This window comes from Nerophis lumbriciformis, linkage group LG13 (genome assembly GCF_033978685.3).
Source record: "Nerophis lumbriciformis linkage group LG13, RoL_Nlum_v2.1, whole genome shotgun sequence".
Lineage (NCBI taxonomy): Eukaryota > Metazoa > Chordata > Actinopteri > Syngnathiformes > Syngnathidae > Nerophis > Nerophis lumbriciformis.
In genome coordinates, this window is record NC_084560.2 from 33,813,015 (window position 1) to 33,835,810 (window position 22,796).

Here is a 22,796-nt window from a genome sequence, read left to right on the forward strand (position 1 = left end):
AAAAATATGTTTTAGGAACGCCCTCAACTGTGTTCAACCAATCAGTGTTGGACAGCACAGCCCACCCCCAAAAAAGTACTGGGAACCTTTCAAAAGTCCCACCTTGCTGGCCAGCACTCTGAAAGGTTCCTGAAGAACTAAATCTAACTGGCTAGTCTCAGGTGGAAACACAGGCGGAACTTTTATGACTTTTAGTAAATGGGAAAGTTCCAGTAAAAGTGGAAAAAGGCCTTATGTGGTATTATTTCATCTATAGAGGAGGGCTGTTGTAATGTTAAAAACACAAATTTAGAAGGTCGTAAACATATTTTTTGTGCCCTAGCTATAAAAACATTTTATTTTTATTCAAATGGATTAACCACGGTCAAGCCCGGAACTAGTTAACAGCGATAAACAAGGTTTTACTGTACAGGGTTTTTCTGATAAAACAGTACAAAATGTACATACAATTTAATGAATTATTCACTAGTGTAAATTAATAAATACATTGTAAATTTGATAATTGTTTAAATTTAAATAAAAATTATGACTACATATAAAAATTAGAAATTAATAAATAAATTAAAAAAAGATTTAATTGATAAAATGTTTATTCATAAGTCGGAGTCATTGTTTATTCATATTTATTCATATGTTTTTATAATTGTTGAATATATGCGTCCATACTTCACACCAGGGCTGTTCAACTCAATTCTTCATTTTTAGAAAGCTAAGGACCGTGGGGGCGTCCTCTGTGGTGGACATTTGTTTTGGGGCTTTTGTCACAGTTACACATTTTGGGGAAAAATGTCACTATTATGCAAAACACTAGTCAAAGATTGTTTTGTATGACAGCGCTCATGTTTTTAGTTATCTACTGCAATACTTATTTGAACTGTGTTTTTACCAAGGAAGCAATCCCTAGTATCAGTCATAGGATAAAATGTAGATCAGAATAATTTGACCTACACAAATATTACGACTTTGGTGGCAATTATTATGATTTTTGTTGTTGTTGACTTTTCATTGCAAACATTCCATAAGTCGGTGCCATATTTCCATGTGATGTCTCACGAGGTAGAATATTCCCTCACCTAAAAATATGTGTAGCATTTTAACAGTATAGAACAAATACTGAGTAAGAATAAAATGCATTAATGGATATAAAAAGTATAAATACAACTATAATAAAAACGAGGACATAATAAAAATGTGAGTACAAAATAATATGATTGTGTGTACGCTTAAACTATTAGAACAGTGATTCTCAAACTGTAGTGCGCTACATCGAGTGGTACGCCAAAGAATCAGTGTTTTATTTTCCTAAAGTCAAACACAGTGTTGCTGTTCAAACTGTGTGTAATGTTGGCCAAAATATTAAATAAAACATCTGTCTTGTTTTTAATGAATACTTAGGTCTACTACACTACTGTATTTTAATGTTGTCATTATGGTGGTACTTAATGAATACTTAGGTCAACTACATTACTGTATTTTAATGTTGTCATTATGGTGGTATTTAATGAATACTTAGGTCAACTACACTACTGTATTTTAATGTTGTTATGGTGGTACTTAATGAATACTTAGGTCTACTACACAACTGTATTTTAATGTTGTCATTATGGTGGTACTTAATGAATACTTAGGTGTACTACACTACTGTATTTTAATGTCATTATGGTGGTACTTAATGAATACTTAGGTCTACTACACTACTGTATTTTAATGTTGTCATTATCATTATTTTTTTAATCCAAATGGGCTCTGACCGTCACCATGGTGTGTTCGCTCCTCCACAGTGTGTCAGAGCTGCTCGACCTTTACGAGGAGGACCCGGAGGAAATCCTCCTGAATCTGGGCTTTGGTCGAGATGAACCTGACATGTCCTCCAGGATTCCCTCCAGGTTCTTCGACGGCTCGTCCTCAGCGCGTGGCATCGACATCAAGGTAGTCGACTGATCATGGCTGATAGTCAGCGTTTGAAGAGCATGATCATGCTGCATATATTACATATTAGTGTTAAAGGTGAACTGCACTTTTTTTGGAATTTTGCCTATTGTTCACAATTTTTTTGTATTCTAACCAGTGTTGGGTTAGTTACTGAAAACCAGTAACTAGTTACAGTTACTAGTTACTTTATTTCAAAAGTAACTCAGTTACTTAAACCAAAAAGTAATGCGTTACTGTGAAAAGTAACTATTTAGTTACTTATATTTTTATTTTTTATTTTTTTAAGGCCCCATTTAATGCCCTTTTAGCCTTCATTTTAGTACTGTTATTGCACTGGAGAATAATACAATCTGTTGATCAACTTGACATGCATTTGCATCACTGAACTCTGCTAAGCAATGTGCTCTACATACAACACACAAAGACAAAGATATGTTTTAAAGGGCCAATTTGTTTCAGACCAGAACAAATTGACAAAACTATTTTAAATAGCTGCAACTTAACATACATAAGTAACAAACAGCATAATAACAACATAGCTGTAAAACAAGAAAGGCACACACTACATACATAAAGCCTAACCAGGCGTTTTCTCAAGGAATTCTGAAATAAAATCATGTCTGAAGCCCAGAACACTCTACACATTTCCCCACTTAGTTTAGAGAAAAGGAAATATTAGCCTGGCCCACTAGTATCCCTCTTTAGGTTTGTGAACTTTGTAGTCTAAACATTTAGAGTGGTGTGATAATCAAACACTCTAAAAGTTTAAAATGAAAGAGTATATAAGAGAATTGACAGAGTGTGTGTACCTTCAGTGTGCAGTGCCTCATTAAAATCCAGCCGCTGTTGGAGGTGAAGTGTGTGTCTCTTTACTAGCTTCGTCGAAGCATGTTGTTTTTGTCGCTGTTTCAGCATATTTGAAACTTACATTCAACTAAAATGTTCTTTTCTTTGTGGTCGATAAAAGAAACGTACTGAAAATATCTCCATTTTAAGAAACTCGGCTTCGGGGTTCGCCATGACGTCTTGATAGTAGACACAGACACGCCCCCTCCCACACACACACACACACACTCACACACACACACACACACACACGTACACACAGACAGCGTGCGGCGCGCCTCTTTTTTGTCGCCTCTTCAGCAGCGCTGCAACACTCAGATCTTCTCAGTTTCTAGCCGATACTACATAAAAAATAACGCAGTAACGCATCATGTAGTAACGGTAACGGAGTTACTGAATATAAAAAATAACGCGTTAGATTACTAGTTCCCGCCGATAGTAACGCCGTTACAGTAACACGTTAGTCCCAACACTGATTCTAACATATAAAAATCGGCTTGTTCTTGGTAGCTAGAAATGCAGCTAATGTCAGCAATCACTTCTACCTCTAAATCATTTTAAAAATGCATTCAAAAACCGCCAACAATTCTTCATTTACGTTCTGTAACCTGTATAAAAATCAAACTGTACAACATTGTTATTGTAAGAGTGAACACTGAGGAACTCTTTTTCTAGCGTAGTAACACATCGGCGTACTACGATATTAGCAGTAATAGCTAACTACGGCAAGAGATAAGCTAGCTTCTATGTCCGCACGTTTGAGTTTGTAATGCAAAACACAATGTGATTGGACACCAATCTGTAAAGAGTGGAAAAACATGAACAATCATATTACAGTATCTGTAAAGTATTATTTAATGTTTTGTTTGTACACAGCTAGCCAGACAGTGAATGCTGTCTGTCATGATACACGCATGATGGGCTGCTTGTATCATGATCAATATAAAGTGTGACTCATTAAATGAACAGTTGTCTGCATGGTCCAACTCTCAAGGGACATTTTTTCCGGTTTATTTGGGTAAGCATTCCATTTATGTCGAAATAGCATTGCTTCAAATTCCACATTTTGCAGCTCCACCTCACTTTCTCTGCTTCCGTCTGCTCTGACGTCTCACTCTTCCTTCGTGCTCGCTTTAAGAAGCAGTAGTTCATCCTCAGTATATTCACATTCAAAAAGATAAGGTTGTGAACCCTCATTTGTCCAGAAATAGTAATCTCCGTTGTTTGTTACTGAATCTGACACCTTTGAAGTAGGAACACACATTTGTTACCAGAAGTCAGAAGTGCACTGCAACGGTAACGGAAATAAATGTGCCAAATTGACCAAAAAACGGTAAATATTGTACATATTACATATTGTTATGAAGGTGTCTGTTACTACATTATATATACTTGCAGTGTGTATATTGTACATATTACATTTTGTTATGAAGGTGTCTGTTACTACATTATATATATACTTGCAGTGTGTATATTGTACATATTGTTATGAAGGTGTCTGTTACTACATTATATATATATACTTGCAGTGTGTATATTGTACATATTGTTATAAAGGTGTTTGTTACTACATTAAATATATACTTACAGTGTGTATATTGTACATACTGTATTACATATTGTTATGAAGGTGTCTGTTACTACATTATATATACTGTCGTGGTCAAAAGTTTACATACACTTGTAAAGAATATAATGTCATGACTGTCTTGAGTTTCCAATAATTTCTACAACTTATTTTTTTGTGATAGAGTGATTGGAGCACATACTTGTTTGTCACAAAAAACATTCATGAAGTTTGGTTCTTTTATGAATTTATTATGGGCCTACTGAAAATGTGACCAAATCTGCTGGGTCAAAAGTATACATACAGCAATGTTAATATTTGGTTACATGTCCCTTGGCAAGTTTCACTGCAATAAGGCGCTTTTGGTAGCCATCCACAAGCTTCTGGCAAGCTTCTGGTTGAATTTTTGACCACTCCTCTTGACAAAATTGGTGCAGTTCAGCTAAATTTGTTGGTTTTCTGACATGGACTTGTTTCTTCAGCATTGTCCACACGTCAGGACTTTGGGAAGGCCATTCTAAAACCTTCATTCTAGCCTGATTTAGGCATTCCTTTACCACTTTTGACGTGTGTTTGAGGTCATTGTCCTGTTGGAACACCCAACTGCGCCGAAGACCCAACCTCCGGGCTGATGATTTTAGGTTGTCCTGAAGAATTTGGAGGTAATCCTCCTTGTTCATTGATGGAGGGTTTTGAAGACTACAACGATGGAAACTCAAGACAGCCATGACATTATGTTCTTTACAGGTGTATGTAAACTTTTGACCACGACTGTATGTACTTGCAGTGTGTATATAAAACATTGATGGAGGGTTTTGAAGACTACAACGATGACTCCCATTAGCCACATATTTCAAGCGTTTTTTTCATTTTTAAAATGTCTCTGATAATGATTGTGAACAATAGGCAAACCCCCCCAAAAAAGTGCAGTTCCCTTTAATGGCAGCCTAACTTGCGACACAATATTATCCAAATGTTGCAACTCTTGTGTTTGTGCTGCAGGTGTACTTGGAAGCGCAGCTACAGCGCATGGAGGTGGAGAACCCAGACTTTGCTCTGACAAGTGAGTACTGTCCACACAACACTCTCCACTGTTGTCACGCTGCTTGTGCTGCTTCCTCTGCCTGTTTGGGCTCTTTGCCAATTGCCTGGACGACTACAGCCAGGCTGGACAAAGATCTGTTTGTGTCCCCCCCACACACACACACACACACACACACACACACACACACCCCAATAAGATCTGCCCTCTTTTGGTGGCCCAGTGTGTGTGACTTGCTGGCTAATTGAAGGTGTCAGTGGTCCTCCATGTCCTTCTAAGGGGATGTGTTGACACCACCTAAGCCTTGTTTTCATCCTCTCAGAACTCGGACTGAAGTTCTCCTCTGGACCTTTGGGCTTTGAAACAGCTGACTCTACTCGTCTTGACAGCTTAATTGTCACGCCGTCTGTAAAAAGGGAAGATGAATCGCTGGCCACTTTATTAGGTGCAGTGCAGTCCACGGTTTCAGGGCGTACTCACGCTTGACCCCTTTGGGCTCCCACCTCTCGGTCTGCGCTTGTGTGTTTGCTCGTCCCGTCTCTTCTACACTGCAATTATTTGACTCTGTGGATTGTTTCCACTTTTATTTGGAGTTAGGTATCGAAAAGCGGTTGTTGTTGTTCAGAACCAGTTCCTAGTTTATCAATTCTTTGGAATCACTTGCCGTCCCTTCTGTGTTACATGGCCTTTCCTTTTAACAACACTCAGTAAACGTTTGGGAACCGAGGAGACACATTTTTTAAGCTTCTCAGGTGGAATTCTTTCCCATTCTTGCTTGATGTACAGCTTAAGTTGTTCAACAGTCCGGGGGTCTCCGTTGTGGTATTTTAGGCTTCATAATGTGCCACACATTTTCAATGGGAGACAGGTCTGGACTACAGGCAGGCCAGTCTTAGTACCCACACTCTTTTACTATGAAGCCACGTTGATGTAACACGTGGCTTGGCATTGTCTTGCTGAAATAAGCAGGGGCGTCCACGGTAACGTTGCTTGGATGGCAACATATATAAATATAATAAAGTTAGAAAAAGTATGACGATATTTCGTCGACGATATATCCACTCCTTATAGCGACAAAGTTGGCAACACTGAACCCACCTGCTATGTCTTCTTAATCTCTGGCAGACCAGGCGTGTAATAATGTGTGTTTGTGATCCAGGGTATCTATTTGTGGTGTCTACCTACTCAGTGGCCTAGTGGTTAGAGTGTCCACCCTGAGATTGGTAGGTTGTGAGTTCAAACCCCCGGCCGAGTCATACCAAAGACTAAAAAAATGGGACCCATTACCTCCCTGCTTGGCACTCAGCATCAAGGGTTGGAATTGGGGGTTAAATCACCGAAAATGATTCCCGGGCGCGGCCACCGCTGCGGCCCACTGCTCCCCTCACCTCCCAGGTGGTGAACAAGGGGATGGGTCAAATGAGGACACATTTCATCACACCTAGTGTGTCTGTGACAATCATTGGTACTTCAACTTTAACTTTACAAAACACTGATATGTTTATTAGTGGGCTGGTTGGTACATGTATTATAACTGTGGTGCAAGTCAAATGGAGCTCTCCTTTAACTGTCCTCTTCACCAAGCTAACTAAGATGAAGGTTGTGTTTTGAGAGGCAACAGACGTTCTCACAAGGACCTTTAAGCTGAAGGCCGTGTGGAAGTGGATCTGTTCCGCTCTTGAGAGGTGGGTTTCGTAGAGACCCGTGTTGATGATGTAACAGACTTGACTCTGAGTCCACTTTGTGTTTGGGTCCAACTGCTCTTTCTGTCAAAGCCTGGAAGTTGTCTCCTGTGGGGGAACATTCTCTCATGGCTTCCTGGGATATATGCTCCTTATGCAACCACAAGACTCTTTTGGGGGACATTGTGGCGAGGGGAAGAATGATCTCTCATTCCTCACTTCCTGTTTCTGCTTTTGTGTGCTTGAGCCAAGTCAGCAGGAACAATCTGTCTTGGTCACATGACCCTCAAGTTGCTGTAGAGCAGGGGTGTCCAAACTTTTTCCACTGAATAATCAAAACATGCACTTTCAAAACCAATGCATGTTTTTTTTTATTTTTTAGCGCTCCTCTCAGGTTTGGTCCTGGGATAGAAATGAGTCATATATTATTTTATTTTTATTTTTTCATTCACTAGATCAACCTCAGGTCTATCTGTTGATTTTTTTTTTTTAGATGTTTTATGCCCTTTTTGTCAAGACCGTTTTTTATGATAAAAACAAAATATGCAATATTTTCCCCAAAATTCAAAGTGCAATATTTGATGTGAAGTAATTAGAGCCTTAAATAGGTCAATAATTCATAACAAATGACATGTTAATTCACCATTTTTTTGAGCAATGACATTTAAAAAAAAAAAATTGGGGATATAAAGGGGCCCCACTTATAAATGTGTTAAAAGTAAGTCATACATTTTTATTTTTTACTTTCAACAATTACATCTCTGGATCAACTTCAGATGTATCGGTCCATACTCATTTTTTATTACATTTTCATGTGTTTTGTTTGTTTTATGCACTTTTTATCAAAGAAAAAAAAATTGATTTGACAAAAACACAAAATATGCAATATTTTCCCCAAAAAATATTTCAAAAAGGATGTGAAGTAATTGGAGCCCTAAAAAGATCAATAATTCATAACAAATCTGATTTCAATTCTTTTTTTTTTTGAGCAATGCTGGTTAAAAAAGTCCCATTCAGATCTTGGGCATCCAAAAAGGCCCCACTCATAAAAGTGTTCAAAATAAGTCATACATTTTTTTTTAACTTAACTTTCAATGCTAAAGTCTCTAGATCAACTTCAGATCTATCAGTCGATTATAAGTTTTTATCATATTTTAATGTGTTTTTTTGCAAACAAAAAAACAACAAAGATCATTTCCAAAGTGTACCTTTTGATGTGAAGTAATCAGAGCCTTTAAATAGGTAAATAACTAATAACACAATTTATTTTAATTCATACTTTTTTAACAATGACCGTTTAAAAAAAAAAAAAGTCTCACTGAAATTATTTGGGATCCAAAAGGGCCCCATTCATAAAAGTGTTAAAGATAAGTATTTTTTGGAAGTCTTCAAATCAACTTCAAATGTATCATAAATGTTTTTAAAGTTATTGTTATATGCCCTTTTTGTCCAAGAAAAATTATTTTTTATGGCAAAGACACAAAATATGCAATATATTCCCCCAAAAATATTTTAAAGTGGAATTTTTTTATGTGAAGTAATTGAAGCCTTAAAAAAGTAAATAATTCATAAAAACTCTGATTTTAATTCATGATTTGTGCGCAATGACAGTTTAAAAAAAAGTCCCACTAAAATACTTGGGGATCCCAAAACGCCCCTCTCATAAATGTGTCAAATATAAGTTCCACGTTTTTTAAACTTTTAAACTTTCAACGCTTAAGTCTCTAGATGAACTTCAGTCAATTATAAGATTTTATTTTTTCATGTGGTTTTTTTTGTTTGTTTTATGCCCTTTTTGTTAAAGAAAACTTTGTTTTCTTATGGCAAACACACAAAATATGCAATATTCTCCCCCCCAAAAAAAATATTTCAGAGTGGGATTTTTGATGTGAAGTAATAGAAGACAAAAGTCAATAATTCATTACAAATTTGATTTGAATTCATTATTTTTTTAGCAATGACAGTTAAAAGAAATTCCCACTAAAATACTTCTGCATCCAAAAGGGCTCCACTCATAAAAGTGTTAAAAATAAGTCATACATACATTTGTTTTATTCTTTTAGTGATGTAAGTCTCCAAATCAACTTCAAACTTATCAGTCCATTATACGTTTTTCTTATCTTTTCATGTTTGTTTTTTTCAAACAAAACTTTTTCTTATGGCAAACACAAAATATGCAATATTTTCCCAAAAAAACATATTTCAAAGTGTAATTTTTAATGTGAAGTAATTGAAGCCTTAAAAAGGTCAATCATTTATTACAAATTTGATTTGAATTCATTATTGTTTGAGCAATGACAGCTTAAAAAAGTCCCACTGAAATAATTGGGAATCCAGAAGGGCCCCACTCATAATAATGTTAAAAATAAGTCATACCCTTTTTATTTTTTTTTACTTTTAATGTTTTTTACTTTTTTACTTTCATGTGGGTTTTTGGGGGGGTTTTTATACCCTTTTTGTCAAAGAACACTTTTTCTTATGGAAAACACAAATTATGCAATGTGGTATATTTGGTGTGAAGTAATTGGAACCTTAAATAGGTCAATAATTCATAACATGGATTTTGATTCATTATTATTTTTTGAGCAATGTCAGCTTTCAAATAATCAGTCTGCATTGCAGCTTTGTGTTATTAGAGTCAACATTTCATTCTTGTTCCATTTCACTTGTTCGATCTATTGCACTTTTTTAAGTTTAGTTTTTTTTAATAGTATTTTTAGAATGTAAAACATTAGCCACACTTTGGACACCCCTGCTATATATGGCATTTGAGGCTTCATTATGTCAGTGAAGGTGTCGCGTCTGTGCAGTGTTCCCTGTGATGACATCACAGCGTGTGTTTCATAACAGACTGACAAGTATTTAGTCCTGCTGGAGCTCCTCTTACACAAACTCCGAGGAGGAAGGAAGGCCAACTGACATCTGTCTTCAATCCCAACGTAGCCGTCACTCTGCTCATTTTTTTTTTTTTTTTTTTTTTTGCCCCCCAAAAAATTCTAACGTAGCAGTCGGCATCCGCTTTTTAAAAACAAAACAAAAAAAACACAGCAAGTATGTGAGGCAAATTGGTGTTGTGTTAGTTTGAGATTAAAGCGGTGGCAGCAGGAAGCGTCTGAGCTGTGGAGATACGGGACCACTTCCTTAAATAGTGCGCTTCATTTGTGTACCTTTTTTATTGGTTTCTCTGTTTCAGTCTAGTTGGAAAAGTTTAAATTGCTAAAAAAAAAATAAAAAAACATGTTTAATGTAAGGCAGCATGGTGGTACAGGGCTTAGTGCATGTACCTCACAATACGAAGGTCCTGGGTTCGGGATCTTTCTGTGTGGAGTTTGCATGTTCTCCCCGTGACTGCGTGGGTTCCCTCCACGTACTCCGGCTTCCTCCCACCTCCAAAGATATGCACCTGGGGATAGGTTGATTGTCCCTAGTGTGTGAATGTGAATGTTGTCTGTCTATCTGTTGGCCCTGTGATGAGGTGGCGACTTGTCCAGGGTGTACCCCGCCTTACGCCCGAAGCAGCTGAGATAGGCTCCAGCACCCCCCGCGAACCCGAACAGGACAAGCGGTACAAAATGGATGGGATGGATGTTTAATGTATTTTCTGTTAAAAAAAACAACTAATGAAATGTTTTGTGGTGCCCTTTTATTTTGAAAAGTATGGAAGCACAACACTGTTGCCTAGTTCTGACTATCTAGCAAATGGACTGACTGGTCTCTGGTCTCTCAGGTCGTTTCCGTCAGATCGAGGCCTTGACCAACGTGGCCAACACCTTCATCCAGCTCTACGGACACGTTTCCGGTCAGCAGGTCCAAAGTTTCAGCAGCAGGGATCAAGGTAACCATGGTAACCAAGCACGGACGTTGAGGTCTGTGGTTCCCTATCCTAATTAGTCTGCAATGCATGCAGGGGGTGATGTCGATGGACGGGCAGGCAGCGCCAAAGAGGAGTCGCCGCCGCCTCTGAAAAAGAGAAACCCGGCCCTTAACGCGGCCAAGCTGCTGAAGAAAACACTGAGCAAGCACCATCTGCTGACGGCGTCCTCAGAGTCGTCAGGCTCCGGTGCATCCAGTCAGGCCACCGACAAAAGTCAGCCTACCGACAGAAGTCAGCCCGACCCCAGCCTCGCAAACGGCCACCCAGCACAGGACAGCGCTGCCGAGCACGATCACCACTCCGACGCCGCCGGCCAGAAGCACGCTCGCAAGAAGGACAGCTGCTCCCTGGCGACGGTCGCTGAGGAAGCCGGCGGGGATGGCGAGACGGAGCGCCTAAAAGACGACAGGTAGGGAAAGTCCATCTTGACGGAGTCCATCCTGTTGGTAAACTGACTCAGTTTTTGGTCATCTCCTCCCCCAGCAACTCTGGACCCGGCGGCGAACATCAGCCAGACTCTCACCCGGCCAGTCGGACAGAAGACAAACAAACGGCAGGAGAAGATGAAAAGAAAGTCACTTCAGTCGCTGACAGAGCTCCTCCCACCCTGGCCCCGCTACAGCTGCTTCATTTGCGGACGGAGAAGACCGACTCCTTCGACATGGAGGAGGTAGGTGTCCACTAGTTCAAGTCGAACAGTGTGAGGTCAGGCTCGAACCTGGTCATCAGTCTTTTGACGTCTCTTTAGTAGGTGTGTGAACATAGGGCTGGGCCCATAAAACCATATCCACATATATCGCGTTAGACGTTGCCAAGCAAGGTTGGTTGCACGAACAAAGGCGACTAGCAAAACAGGAAGTGGTTCGTTAAGCAAAGGGACGGACAGGCCAATCAGGTAACAGTATCAACTGTCACTTTCGGTTGCGCCATCTTGTTGTCTGGTGGTTGATTATCTGCATGGAGTGAGAAGAGAAAGTCAAAATGGAGAAACAATACATCTGTTGTGTTGTTGTGAACGACATCATGGCTGTAACGTCAATGTACAAACAATCATACACACACAACACATGTCATCTGTTGTGTTGTTGTGAATGACATCATAGATGTAACATCAATTTACAGACAATCCTACTCACACAACACATCTCATCTGTTGTGTTGTTGTGAACGACATCATGGATGTAACATCAATGTACAAACAATCATACACACACAACACAAGTCATCTGTTGTGTTGTTGTGAATGACATCATAGATGTAACATCAATTTACAGACAATCATACTCACACAACACATCTCATCTGTTGTGTTGTTGTGAACGACATCATGGATGTAACATCAATGTGCAAACAATCATACACACACAACACATGTCATCTGTTGTGTTGTTGTGAACGACATCATGGATGTAACATCAATGTACAAACAATCATACACACACAACACATGTCATCTGTTGTGTTGTTGTGAATGACATCATGAATGTAGCATCAATGTACAAACAGCAGTCTCAACTTGAGAGGGGCTCTCTTTTTTTTAACAGCCTCAAAGTCGCCTCTTTACTCGTCAAGCTGAGAACAACAGCACAGCACACAATAATTAACAATAATAGCGCTAATACCCTAATGACTGCGCTAACAAAATAAAGGTTTCAGAAAAGTACCATACGCTAACATAAATGTACTTCAAGCACTTATTGATGCATTTACATAATTATTCTTTTTTGACTAAAATACTGGTAGAATTGTCCAAAGATGTATTGCACCAATAAATGTAAGGATCTTATAAAATTTTATTTGACACAAAAATTACTTGGTGGTAAAATAAGTGTAAAAGGTCAAAAATGAAACGAAAAAAGATTAGAATCTAAAAACTGAATGTTATTGGGTTTTTTTATATTACTATTGTTATTTAACTTATTATTTAACTTGTTGTGGTTTATTTGTTGCTAATTTATGTTGGGGTTTTTTTGTTTTTGTTTTTTTATTGAGTTTTGATGGTACAATAAATACTCGTGTTTTCAAATGAATGATCATGTATTTAATCATGATTATAATATCAATCAAAATAATCTGGATTATTATTTTTGCCATAATTGCCCAGCCCGATCATAAAATCATTAAATGCTGATGTTGTTTTGATAATACAATGGATATATAATTAATATAATTGGACATTAAGAGTATGTGAAAGTTTGACTCCTACCTTGTTTACTTCTGTGACGACCTCCTTAAAGTTTTGTAATCAATCAGAAATATCAAGCAGCTAAAATGCGCCAAACATGGATAAGTGTGTGCTTTTTTCCGTAATGCTTTGTAATGGTTTAAAATGGTGTAATTTGGATTTTTTTTTTATGGTGATTGGATTTTCTTAAATAATATCCACAAAATTCAGTGACCATGTCTCTTGACATTTTGTGTTTGTTGGATTTTTATTTTTTTTATTTTTTTTATTTTTTTTGCACCATGACAAGGGAAGGTTGTTTGCATTACGTGATATAAACAAATGCTGTGCATTCAGTGCCTAATAAACGGTCATTGACCAGAAAGATCTCATGTAGTCCACCAGACGGTGATAAAATGGCAGCATCAAAAGAGTTAAACTTTAAAAATAATTGCAATCTCCCAAGATTCCTTTTTAAACTCATGACGCACTTGACCCGTGGGCCGCAGTTTGGACAGTGCTGATCTACTTCAACAATATGATTTTAAGGACAGGACATGTTAAAAAAAAAAATTATAAAATGATTCAGAAATTATGTATGCTGAGTTTTTACTGTGACTCAGCAGTAACACGTCATTTTCTTTTCAAATTCAGATTCAGAGTAACGAAGGCGACACTCTTCTAACCAGAACGTCCATGATCTCAGGTGAGACGTCCCACTCTCAACCCTACTGACTTTCAGTCTGCGAGTGTGTGCGTGTGTGGTTGTGCGCATGTGCGTGCATGTGCGCGTGTGCGTGTGTGCGCGCGTGTGTGTGTGTGTGTGTGTGTGTGTGAGAGAGTGAGTGATTTAATGGCTAATAGTGGCAGGGACTAGGTGACAAGGAGAGTTAAAGTAGAAGAGAACATTTCCATGTTGTAAATCTGTTACATAAGTAAAGCTATAAACATGTCTCTCAGGGACTTTCATTAGCACTTGATTGCTTGCAGGACTCCAGTCACACGTTTATTCCTTCAAGACAGCTTCGCTCTCTGCCTGCGTCTCGATACGCGCACTTCTGTACTTGGTCTTTTAAGTACATGCTCGTTGTGTGTTCGACACTGACATTAAAAGCTGGAATATACGCTCGCGTTGCGTAGTGCTTGAAATGCACCAATTATTGTATGAAATGTAACAACAGTGATTTAACAATTGCATGACAACTGATCTTGTGTACTTAATATCTCGGTGCGCTCTAAAAATAATTACTGATTGTGTTGTTTTTGCGCCGAGAAGAAGTCACGAAGTACGGCACTCTTTTTAAGTTATATTGCCAATCTTGTGCTGACAGGTTTATTTCCGACACATATTCTTTCTCGTGCACACACGTCTTTGTCTCTCACATGCAATACTTCTCATTGCCCGCCAATGGTATATTTACAAACATTTGTGAACTCTGAACACGTCCATTCAGATTAACACCAGCATGTGGTTAACTTACAATAGTTATTTAACAGTTTACATGTTGGATCTCTCTTGCCCTATGTCCTGAATGGCCTAATAGCTTTGCAGATAATAATAGCTAGTCGTCCATCTGCACGAAAGTAAAACGTCCGTTCCAAGTAAACTGATGATTGTGAATGATTAGTTCCAGTGTTGATGTTGTGGATCTGTGGTTGACGTCCCTCTGCACAAAGTATCTAGTCAATAATAGCTGCAGTTGCTCCTTCTGGAGACACTGCCCCTTAGTGTTTTGGAAGAGAATTACAAGTCTGGCAGAAGAACTATAAATCAAACAAGATGCAGTCGCGAGAGTATATTCCAGCCTTAAGCGACAATATGCAGTCTTTTAACGACTAGAAGCCCAATTTACTCAGATCCAAATACCACACGTTAAACAAAGTAGCGTGTACAATGAGTGGGCGTGTTGCCTGTGATCTACTAAGACTGTGTGCGCAATTGAAAAGTGGTGCAGACCGCCTTATTCAAATGAGGATTTTGCATGCTTACAGGGGCTTTTACCATTTTCTGCACATTCATGTTATCATGCTCCTCTTACCTGTGTGCCCTGTGTTGAAACAGCAGCACACATCTCTAACACCTTTTCTGAATCGCAATCTAGACTCCAGAAACATACGCACACAGACACTTGATTCTGTGCGCCAGGCTGTGATCGCATCACCAGCGCGTTCTTGCATCTGGATTGATTCAAAGACAAAAAACTGCATAATGAAAGATATCTTTTCATGCAGGAGATATATTATAGTAATGTATTTACTACATAAAAACAATGAGAAACTTGAAAAATATACGCCAAAAGACACCAAAACACTTCAATTGAATTCATTTTAATCAGCCCCTTAAAGGGGAACTGCACTTTTTTGGGAATTTTGCCTATCGTTAACAATCATTATGAAAGACAAGAACACACGTCTTTTATTTTTTACGATTTTAAAGATGATAAAAATACGCTCGAAAGATGTTTGTAGCCTTCAAAACCCTCCATCAAAGTTTTATATACACACTGCAAGTATATATATAATGTAGTAAGACACCTTCATAACAATATGTAATATGTACAATATACACACTGCAGTTATATATATAATGTACGAACAGACACCTTCATAACAATATGTAATGTTTTATACACACACTGCAAGTATATATATAATGTAGTAACAGACACTTTCATTACAATATGTAATAAGTTTTGTATACACACTGCAAGTATATATATAATGTAGTAACAGACACTTTCATAACAATATGTAATATGTACAATATACACACCAATTATATATATATATATATATATATATAATGTAGTAACAGACACCTTCATAACAATATGTAATATGTACAATATACACACTGCAAGTGTATATATATATATATATATATATATATATATATATATATATATATATATAAAATGTAGTAACCTTCATAACAATGTGTAATGTGTACAATATACACACTGCAAGTATATATATAATGTAGTAACAGACACCTTCATAACAATATGTAATATTTACAATGTGCACACTGCAAATACCGTGTATATATATAATGTACTAACAGACACCTTCATAACAAAATGTAATATGTACAGTATACACACTGCAAGTATATATATAATGTAATAACAAACACCTTCATAACAATATGTAATATGTACAATATTTACCATATTTTGATCATTTTAATCAGCCGTCCGGGACTGATTTCTTCTGCGCATCGATTTCCATTTTTATAGCAGCAAAATTCCGACTTCTGGCAACAAATGTGTGTTCCTACTTCCGGAAACAAACACGAGTGTGTGTTCTAATCATGGCAGACTTGGAAACAGACACTGAAGACGACTATTTTTGTACAAATGAGGATTCACAACCTTATATTTTTGAAGCTGAGTATACTGCTGCTTCTAGAAGCAAGCACGAAGGAAGATTGAGACATCAGAGCAGACGGAACCCGAGAGGGTGAGGTTGGCGTGACTCGAAGCTGTAAAATGTAGAACTTCAAGCCAAGCTATTGCGACATAAATGGAGGGTTTACCCAAATAAACTGGAGAAAAATGCCCGGCCAGCTGGACCAAACGCACAACAATTCATCGAGTGTGTCACTCTTTAGTATCGATCATGATACACGCAACACGCCATGTGTGTTATTACAACTACAGTATACACGCTGTCGAGATAGCTGTGTACAAACAAAGAAACTAGCTAATCTCTTTCCGTAGCTATCTTTTACGGCTAATACCGTAGCATACCAATGTGTTACTACGTTAGAAAAAGAGTTCCTCAGTGTTCACTCTTACAATAACAATGTTGTACAGTTTGGTTATTATACAGGTTACTGAACGTAAATGAAGTATTGTTGACAGTTTTTGAATGCATTTTTAAAGTGATTTAGAGGTAGAAGGGATTGCTAACATTAGCTGCATTGCTAGCTACCAATAACGAGCCGATTTTTCATCTTTTAATGCATAAAACCCAAAAACTTTTGTCTTCTTATTTCTCTCAGGATTGTGAACGATAGGCAAAAAAAAGTGCAGTTCCCCTTTAAGAGGCGCAATTCACCATGCACACATTTAATGGAGCAGCTTTGCCAAGTTTGCATATGTTTTAGTAGAAGTGAGAATTGAGACATGCAGTTGCTCCCTTTCCGCTCATACACATCGCAACACTGACCCCTGCTGGTGAAAAGCAGCAACGGTCATAACATTGTCTTTCCCACAGACCTGCTGAGGACAGCCAGCCAGCATTCCGACAGCAGCGGCTTCGCTGAGGAGCCGTCCGTGGACTCGGGCAACCTCAAGGTGCGTGGGTGCGCCTTTAAAGTTGTAGTGTTTGCATTGACTACTGACTGCTGCAGGTGCAGGAGAGCAGTGACAGCTGTGACAGTGAGACCACGGTCACATCGCACCCTTCACAAGACGTCTCCACGCCCGTCGCTCTGGACAAACCTGCCTTCCTCCTGCCAGACCGCCACACGGAGGAGGCGGAGCCAGATAGTGCGGTTGACGCTGCTGGGAGTTCCCAGGAAGCGGACGAGCGTGACGGAAATTCCGAGCCGGTCCCACAGTACACAGCCCACCAGCTTCCCAAGGACTGTGCGCTGGATGAGACCCAATACGCAGGGCAGGGCGGGAACAACTTGGAGCCGGAACCAAGTCCGGAGCAGGAAGACAGTGCAGTGAGTACAGGACCTTCCTTCAGTCTCCCCACTCCCAACTCTCCTGTTCTCGGTGCGCTGAGTCGGGCCAAGCAGCGGCTCGGCGAGAATTGTCTCGCTCCCAATAGGAGGCGGCAAAGAGGAGGCCTCCCCCTGCAGAGGTCGTCCTCCCTCCCCACCTCACTGCTCTCGCCCGCCAAGGTGGTGTCGTCCGTCAAGATCGAGTTTGGCCGGGGACAGACGTCTTTCAGCCAGCCCCGCTACGCCTTCCGCTACATCCAGGAGCCCCCTAGCGACGCTGCCTCGTCCACCTGTATCTCCACTCTGCTCATTAACCACTCCTCCAAGTCCAGCGACCAATCAGGGCTTCTCACGGAAGACTCCGCCCCGACCCGCCATGTCCACTCCTCGTGTTCCCTCAGATGTGCCAGTCCTCAACTGGACTGGCCAGACAGGGGTGGTGCCCCACCCTGGATCACCCAAAGCGTCCCAGATCTCTCGTCCAATCAGGAACAGTTTGGCGTAGCGCCCGATCAGAGCCGGCAGAGCTTCAGTCCCGGACCGGTCATGTTCATTTCACCGAGTCCAAGTCCCACTCCCAACCCGAGATATGTGGCCCCGCTCTCCGCCCCCCCGGTCAACTCCTTCTTGTACCCTACGCCCTTCCATCCCTACGCCAGCCTTCCAAACCTCCAGCACCACCTCCATTCCAGCATGCCCAGCCTCCACCCTCAGCCCTCCGTGGCCACGCCCCCCCAGCACGGCAACCTGCCGCTGCCTGCCATGGCCACGCCCCCCCACTACACCAGCCTGTGGAACCTTCACCCAGGCGCTCCCACAATGCACCCTTTCCATCCCAACAGTTATCCACTGTACCACTCCGCCCCTCACACCCCGCCCTACCTTGGTTACCATGGGTACGACATCAACCAGGACCACACCCTGCGTCGGGGGAGCGCCCCTCCAGGCCCGGGTCTGGGCCCCCACCCTGTCTTTTCTCCAGGCTCCAGTCATGTCTTGTCCAGTACGGAGATGCAGCTGAGGAGAGTTCTCCATGACATCCGAGGGACAGTCCAGCGTCTGAACCAGGTCATTGTCATTGTGTCTTCATAACCACCACAATTACTGTCCTAACATCTCCCTTGTCTACAACCAGGACCACACTTCTGACTTGTCCACTGAGCACAAAGCGTCCTGCCAGCAGGTATTCAACTTTAATAGTAATAATAGTCACAGTGAGTGAATGGCACACTCACTACCTGCATGTACCATCTGCTGGATTCAAAAAATCAATCATTTGACTGGCAAATAATATAGTTTGTTAGTATCCTAAATATTTCAAGTTTAAATATTTTTTAAAAATTTACTGATTTCTGAATCAGAAATACTTTATTAATCCCCGGAGGGGAAATTAAATTTTTATTCCTAAAATGGAAAAAATAAATAAATAAATAAAGGAAATCTGATAAGTTTTTTTTTTTTTTTTTTAATGCACAGCTGTGCAGAAAGAAATATGTGCTCTGGAAAAAATGCCCCTCTTAAAAAAAAAAAAAAAAAAAGATTTGCCAATGCAACATGTCAAAATGATCTTAGTAAGGTCAATTATAATAATACATCATGTTGGATATAGAGCACATACAAACACTTTATTTATTGAATCACAAATATTGACTTGGTGCATTTGCAAACATCTAAAATGATGTACACCAGTGATCCTCAACAGGCGGACCGCGGTCCATGTCCGGACCCAGCGACGTGTCCGTCCGGACCCAGCACGAATTATAGTTAAAAAATAAAAATAAAAAATAAAAAAAATGTTTTAATTTTTTTAAAATTTTTTTATTATAATTATAATTATTATAAAAAAATATAATAATTGTATTCATCTGTGAGTTATCGCTAGCGCAAGTCAACGTTCTTCGTTGTTTTTAGTCAAATATCTCCACGTTTCGTTTACACTTCTCGTGTCTCACTCACTCCGTCCCTCTCTCTCTCTCTGTCTCTCTCTCTCTCTCTCTCTCTCTCTCACTCTCAGAGAGAGCGAGAGAGAGCGAGAGAACGCCACTCTGATTGGCTAATTCCGGGGTATGGGTTGTCATCTCGATCACAACGACGCGCTGATAGGCTGTTACCACCTGGGTCATACACATGTGCAGTGCACAGTGCATGGAACCTTTGTCTCGTATCGCTACTTCGCTAACTGTTCACTCGTCAGTCACCGAATGTGAATCAAATCACAATGGCATGCTCCAAGTTGGCTCAGGCTGGTAAAAGAAAGGTGGACAGGGAAAACCGACGTTTCAAGGAAGAATGGACAGAGCAATATGTTTTCATCCTACCTACTGCAAGTACCAGACCAATGTGTCTAATATGCAACAGTACTGTTGCTCTGGTGAAAAGTGAAAATCTGAAACGTCACTATCTGAAAGAGCACCGCGAATTTGAAGAGACATTTCCTCATGATTCAGAGCTAAGAAAAAAAGAAATCACGAGGCTGAAAAAGTCATATGAAACATCAAGCAACATTTTTGTTAAATCTATGACACAACAACAAATAACAACAGAGCAGTAACGTGCGGTGAGGTTGATGGCTGGTGAGGCACTGACTTCATCACAGTCAGATTTACAAACATATGAACCCTAAAGAGTATCTTATTCACCATTTGATTGGTAGCAGTTAATGGGTTATGTTTAAAAGCTCATACCAGCATTCTTCCCTGCTTGGCACTCAGCATCAAGGCTTGGAATTGGGGGTTAAATCACCAAAAATGATTCCCGGGCGCAGCGCCACTGCTGCCCACTGCTCCCCTCACCTCCCAGGGGGTGATCAAGGGATGGGTCAAATGCAGAGGACACATTTTTTCAAAGTTCTTATTTATTTTTGTTTCAAAGAAAATATTTCATGTATTTTATTGGATATTTATTTTATTTTTGTTAATTTTAAGAAAATGTTAAACTACTTACCTCCTGCTAGTATATAAGCTTGACCGATAATAAACGGACCCAGCCTGTTTAAAAAAAAACATTTGTGGACCTTCAAGATTTGTACTTGAGGACCCCTGATGTACACCATAACCTGCTAGCCAAGAATTTAATTAAAACATTGGTATGCAGGTACAACACTTAAAACAGGGGTGTCAAACCTACGGCAGGTTTAATCCGGCCCGCAAGATCAGTTTGCTAAGTATAAAAATGTGCTGGTTTTTTTCCCCGCGTCGGAATAGATATTCCTCCATGCGGCCCCTGTGCTAAAATTAGTTTGAGACCCTTGATTTAAGACCTTTAGCATATCAGCATTTGGAATTAAATTATGGAATGGATTAAGCAAGGAAATCAAACAAAGCACCAATATGATTCAGTTTAAGAAACTGTTTAAACTACAAGTGTATACAAAGAAGAAGAATTATGATAAACATCTCAAACCTTTAAAAAAAAAACTATCTTATTTCCTAGGTGAACCATAAATTACTTAACCATTTATTTATGAGAACTTAAATTATTGTATGATTGTATAAGTATATAATATTTGTTTCTGTATTTATTGTATATTCATTATTTACACATTTATTTATTCACTGTTCTGTTACAAACCGAGAATAAAAAAATGGGATGAAACTGCTATGATATGAAAACGGGTATAAGCTAACTTCTTCCTGCTCTTTTTCGTACGTGTTGTAATGAGTTGAAATGGAAATATCTGATGCATGACACTGCAATAGTATTGTATGCATGTTCCAAATAAACTGAAACTAACTAAGATTTCTTGACATATGACATTATAAGCTTTAAAAACTTAAAAGGGAAATTAGCAATCAAAACATGTTTTTAGCTAAACTTACTAGTTTTGTGATGTTTTGTGTCTTATAACAAACTTGTGATGCTCAAAAGTAGTATTTTTTTCCTCAGAAGATCAATTGCCTAAAAACAAGTTCTTCTATGTCATGAGCTATGTGCACAAGGGCACATTTAATCGGATTACTAACCGCAGTAAAAATGCTTCATGTACACACGCCATTCGGAATATTCTGACCCCATCACACACGTTCGGATCAAAATTTCGTTAAGATCCAGACGGGTGGTTTATTTCGATAGTCATTTGGATTGGAGCGCATTTAAATTCTTCCTCCAAAATTTGGGTTGAAATGATCACATTATGTGATGTCAGCTATACTTTGGTGGTGGAGGGGGACTAAATTTAATGGTCTCGGAATGCTGGATTTTCTTGCTGCTGTCTCCTCCATTCAACATGTACACATATACTTATTATATACTCTTGAGTTTGCTGCTTTAAAATGAGACTAGCAAAAACAAAAGGATGGAGTGTCATGTGTCGATGTAACAATAAAAGAAGGGATCCTGTTGTCGTCTTAACGAGCTGTTTTATTCATGACCTTGCAGCTACTCCAAGTGCTAACTGCTAGCCTCAAATACATACACAGAATGTCGTAACCTAAAGACGCGCCGCAATCCGTACATAATCACAATGTAAAAAGTACGGAGGCTCCATTTCAAAAAGAGAGGTAAAACAAAGGTAGTGAACTAAATGAATAAATGGTAAATAAATACGTCAGACAAGCAGAAATGCACAAAGTCATGTTTGTTTACAGTGGAAGTTTACTGCTTTGTCAGCACCTGCAGTGAGCAAACTTGTCCAATAGATGGCGCCATAGCACAAATAATAACACACCTTTCCGTTTGTTAGGTTCTGCACATGTCAAAGTAAAGTATTCTGATTTCAGGTGTGATGCATGAAAATCCACTTCATAATCAGATCTTTTTTTTCAGGGTCCATGTACACAGGAATATTCCAATCCCAATGATGATCAGATTAAACAAATGTTGTCCATGTACACGTGGCTACTGAAAAATGACTATTCAGGGGATTGGGACTTGCATTAAGTTGTTTAGATATTTGGACTAGAAATTGGAAATGTATACTCGGTGAGATTGTGAGTTTTTCCAGTGTAACACGCAACTCTGGTCAATGAGGCAAATAGTACACAAACCAAAAAATAGCTGTATCGGTCACATG

At 39.3% G+C, this 22,796-nt stretch overlaps 1 protein-coding gene across 1 annotated transcript in view; it reads left to right on the top strand.

Annotated features, from left to right (window-relative positions):
- Positions 1 to 22,796, top strand: part of LOC133613433 (protein ITPRID2-like) — a 50,145-nt gene that overhangs the window by 21,402 nt on the left and 5,947 nt on the right. Inside the window, exons 6-14 of the mRNA XM_061970971.2 lie at positions 1,782 to 1,929; positions 5,348 to 5,408; positions 10,797 to 10,904; positions 10,977 to 11,352; positions 11,427 to 11,613; positions 13,762 to 13,813; positions 17,329 to 17,408; positions 17,465 to 18,853; positions 18,921 to 18,968. Of these exons, the coding sequence (XP_061826955.2) occupies positions 1,782 to 1,929; positions 5,348 to 5,408; positions 10,797 to 10,904; positions 10,977 to 11,352; positions 11,427 to 11,613; positions 13,762 to 13,813; positions 17,329 to 17,408; positions 17,465 to 18,853; positions 18,921 to 18,968 (2,449 nt within the window). The remainder of the gene's footprint in view (positions 1 to 1,781; positions 1,930 to 5,347; positions 5,409 to 10,796; positions 10,905 to 10,976; positions 11,353 to 11,426; positions 11,614 to 13,761; positions 13,814 to 17,328; positions 17,409 to 17,464; positions 18,854 to 18,920; positions 18,969 to 22,796) is intronic.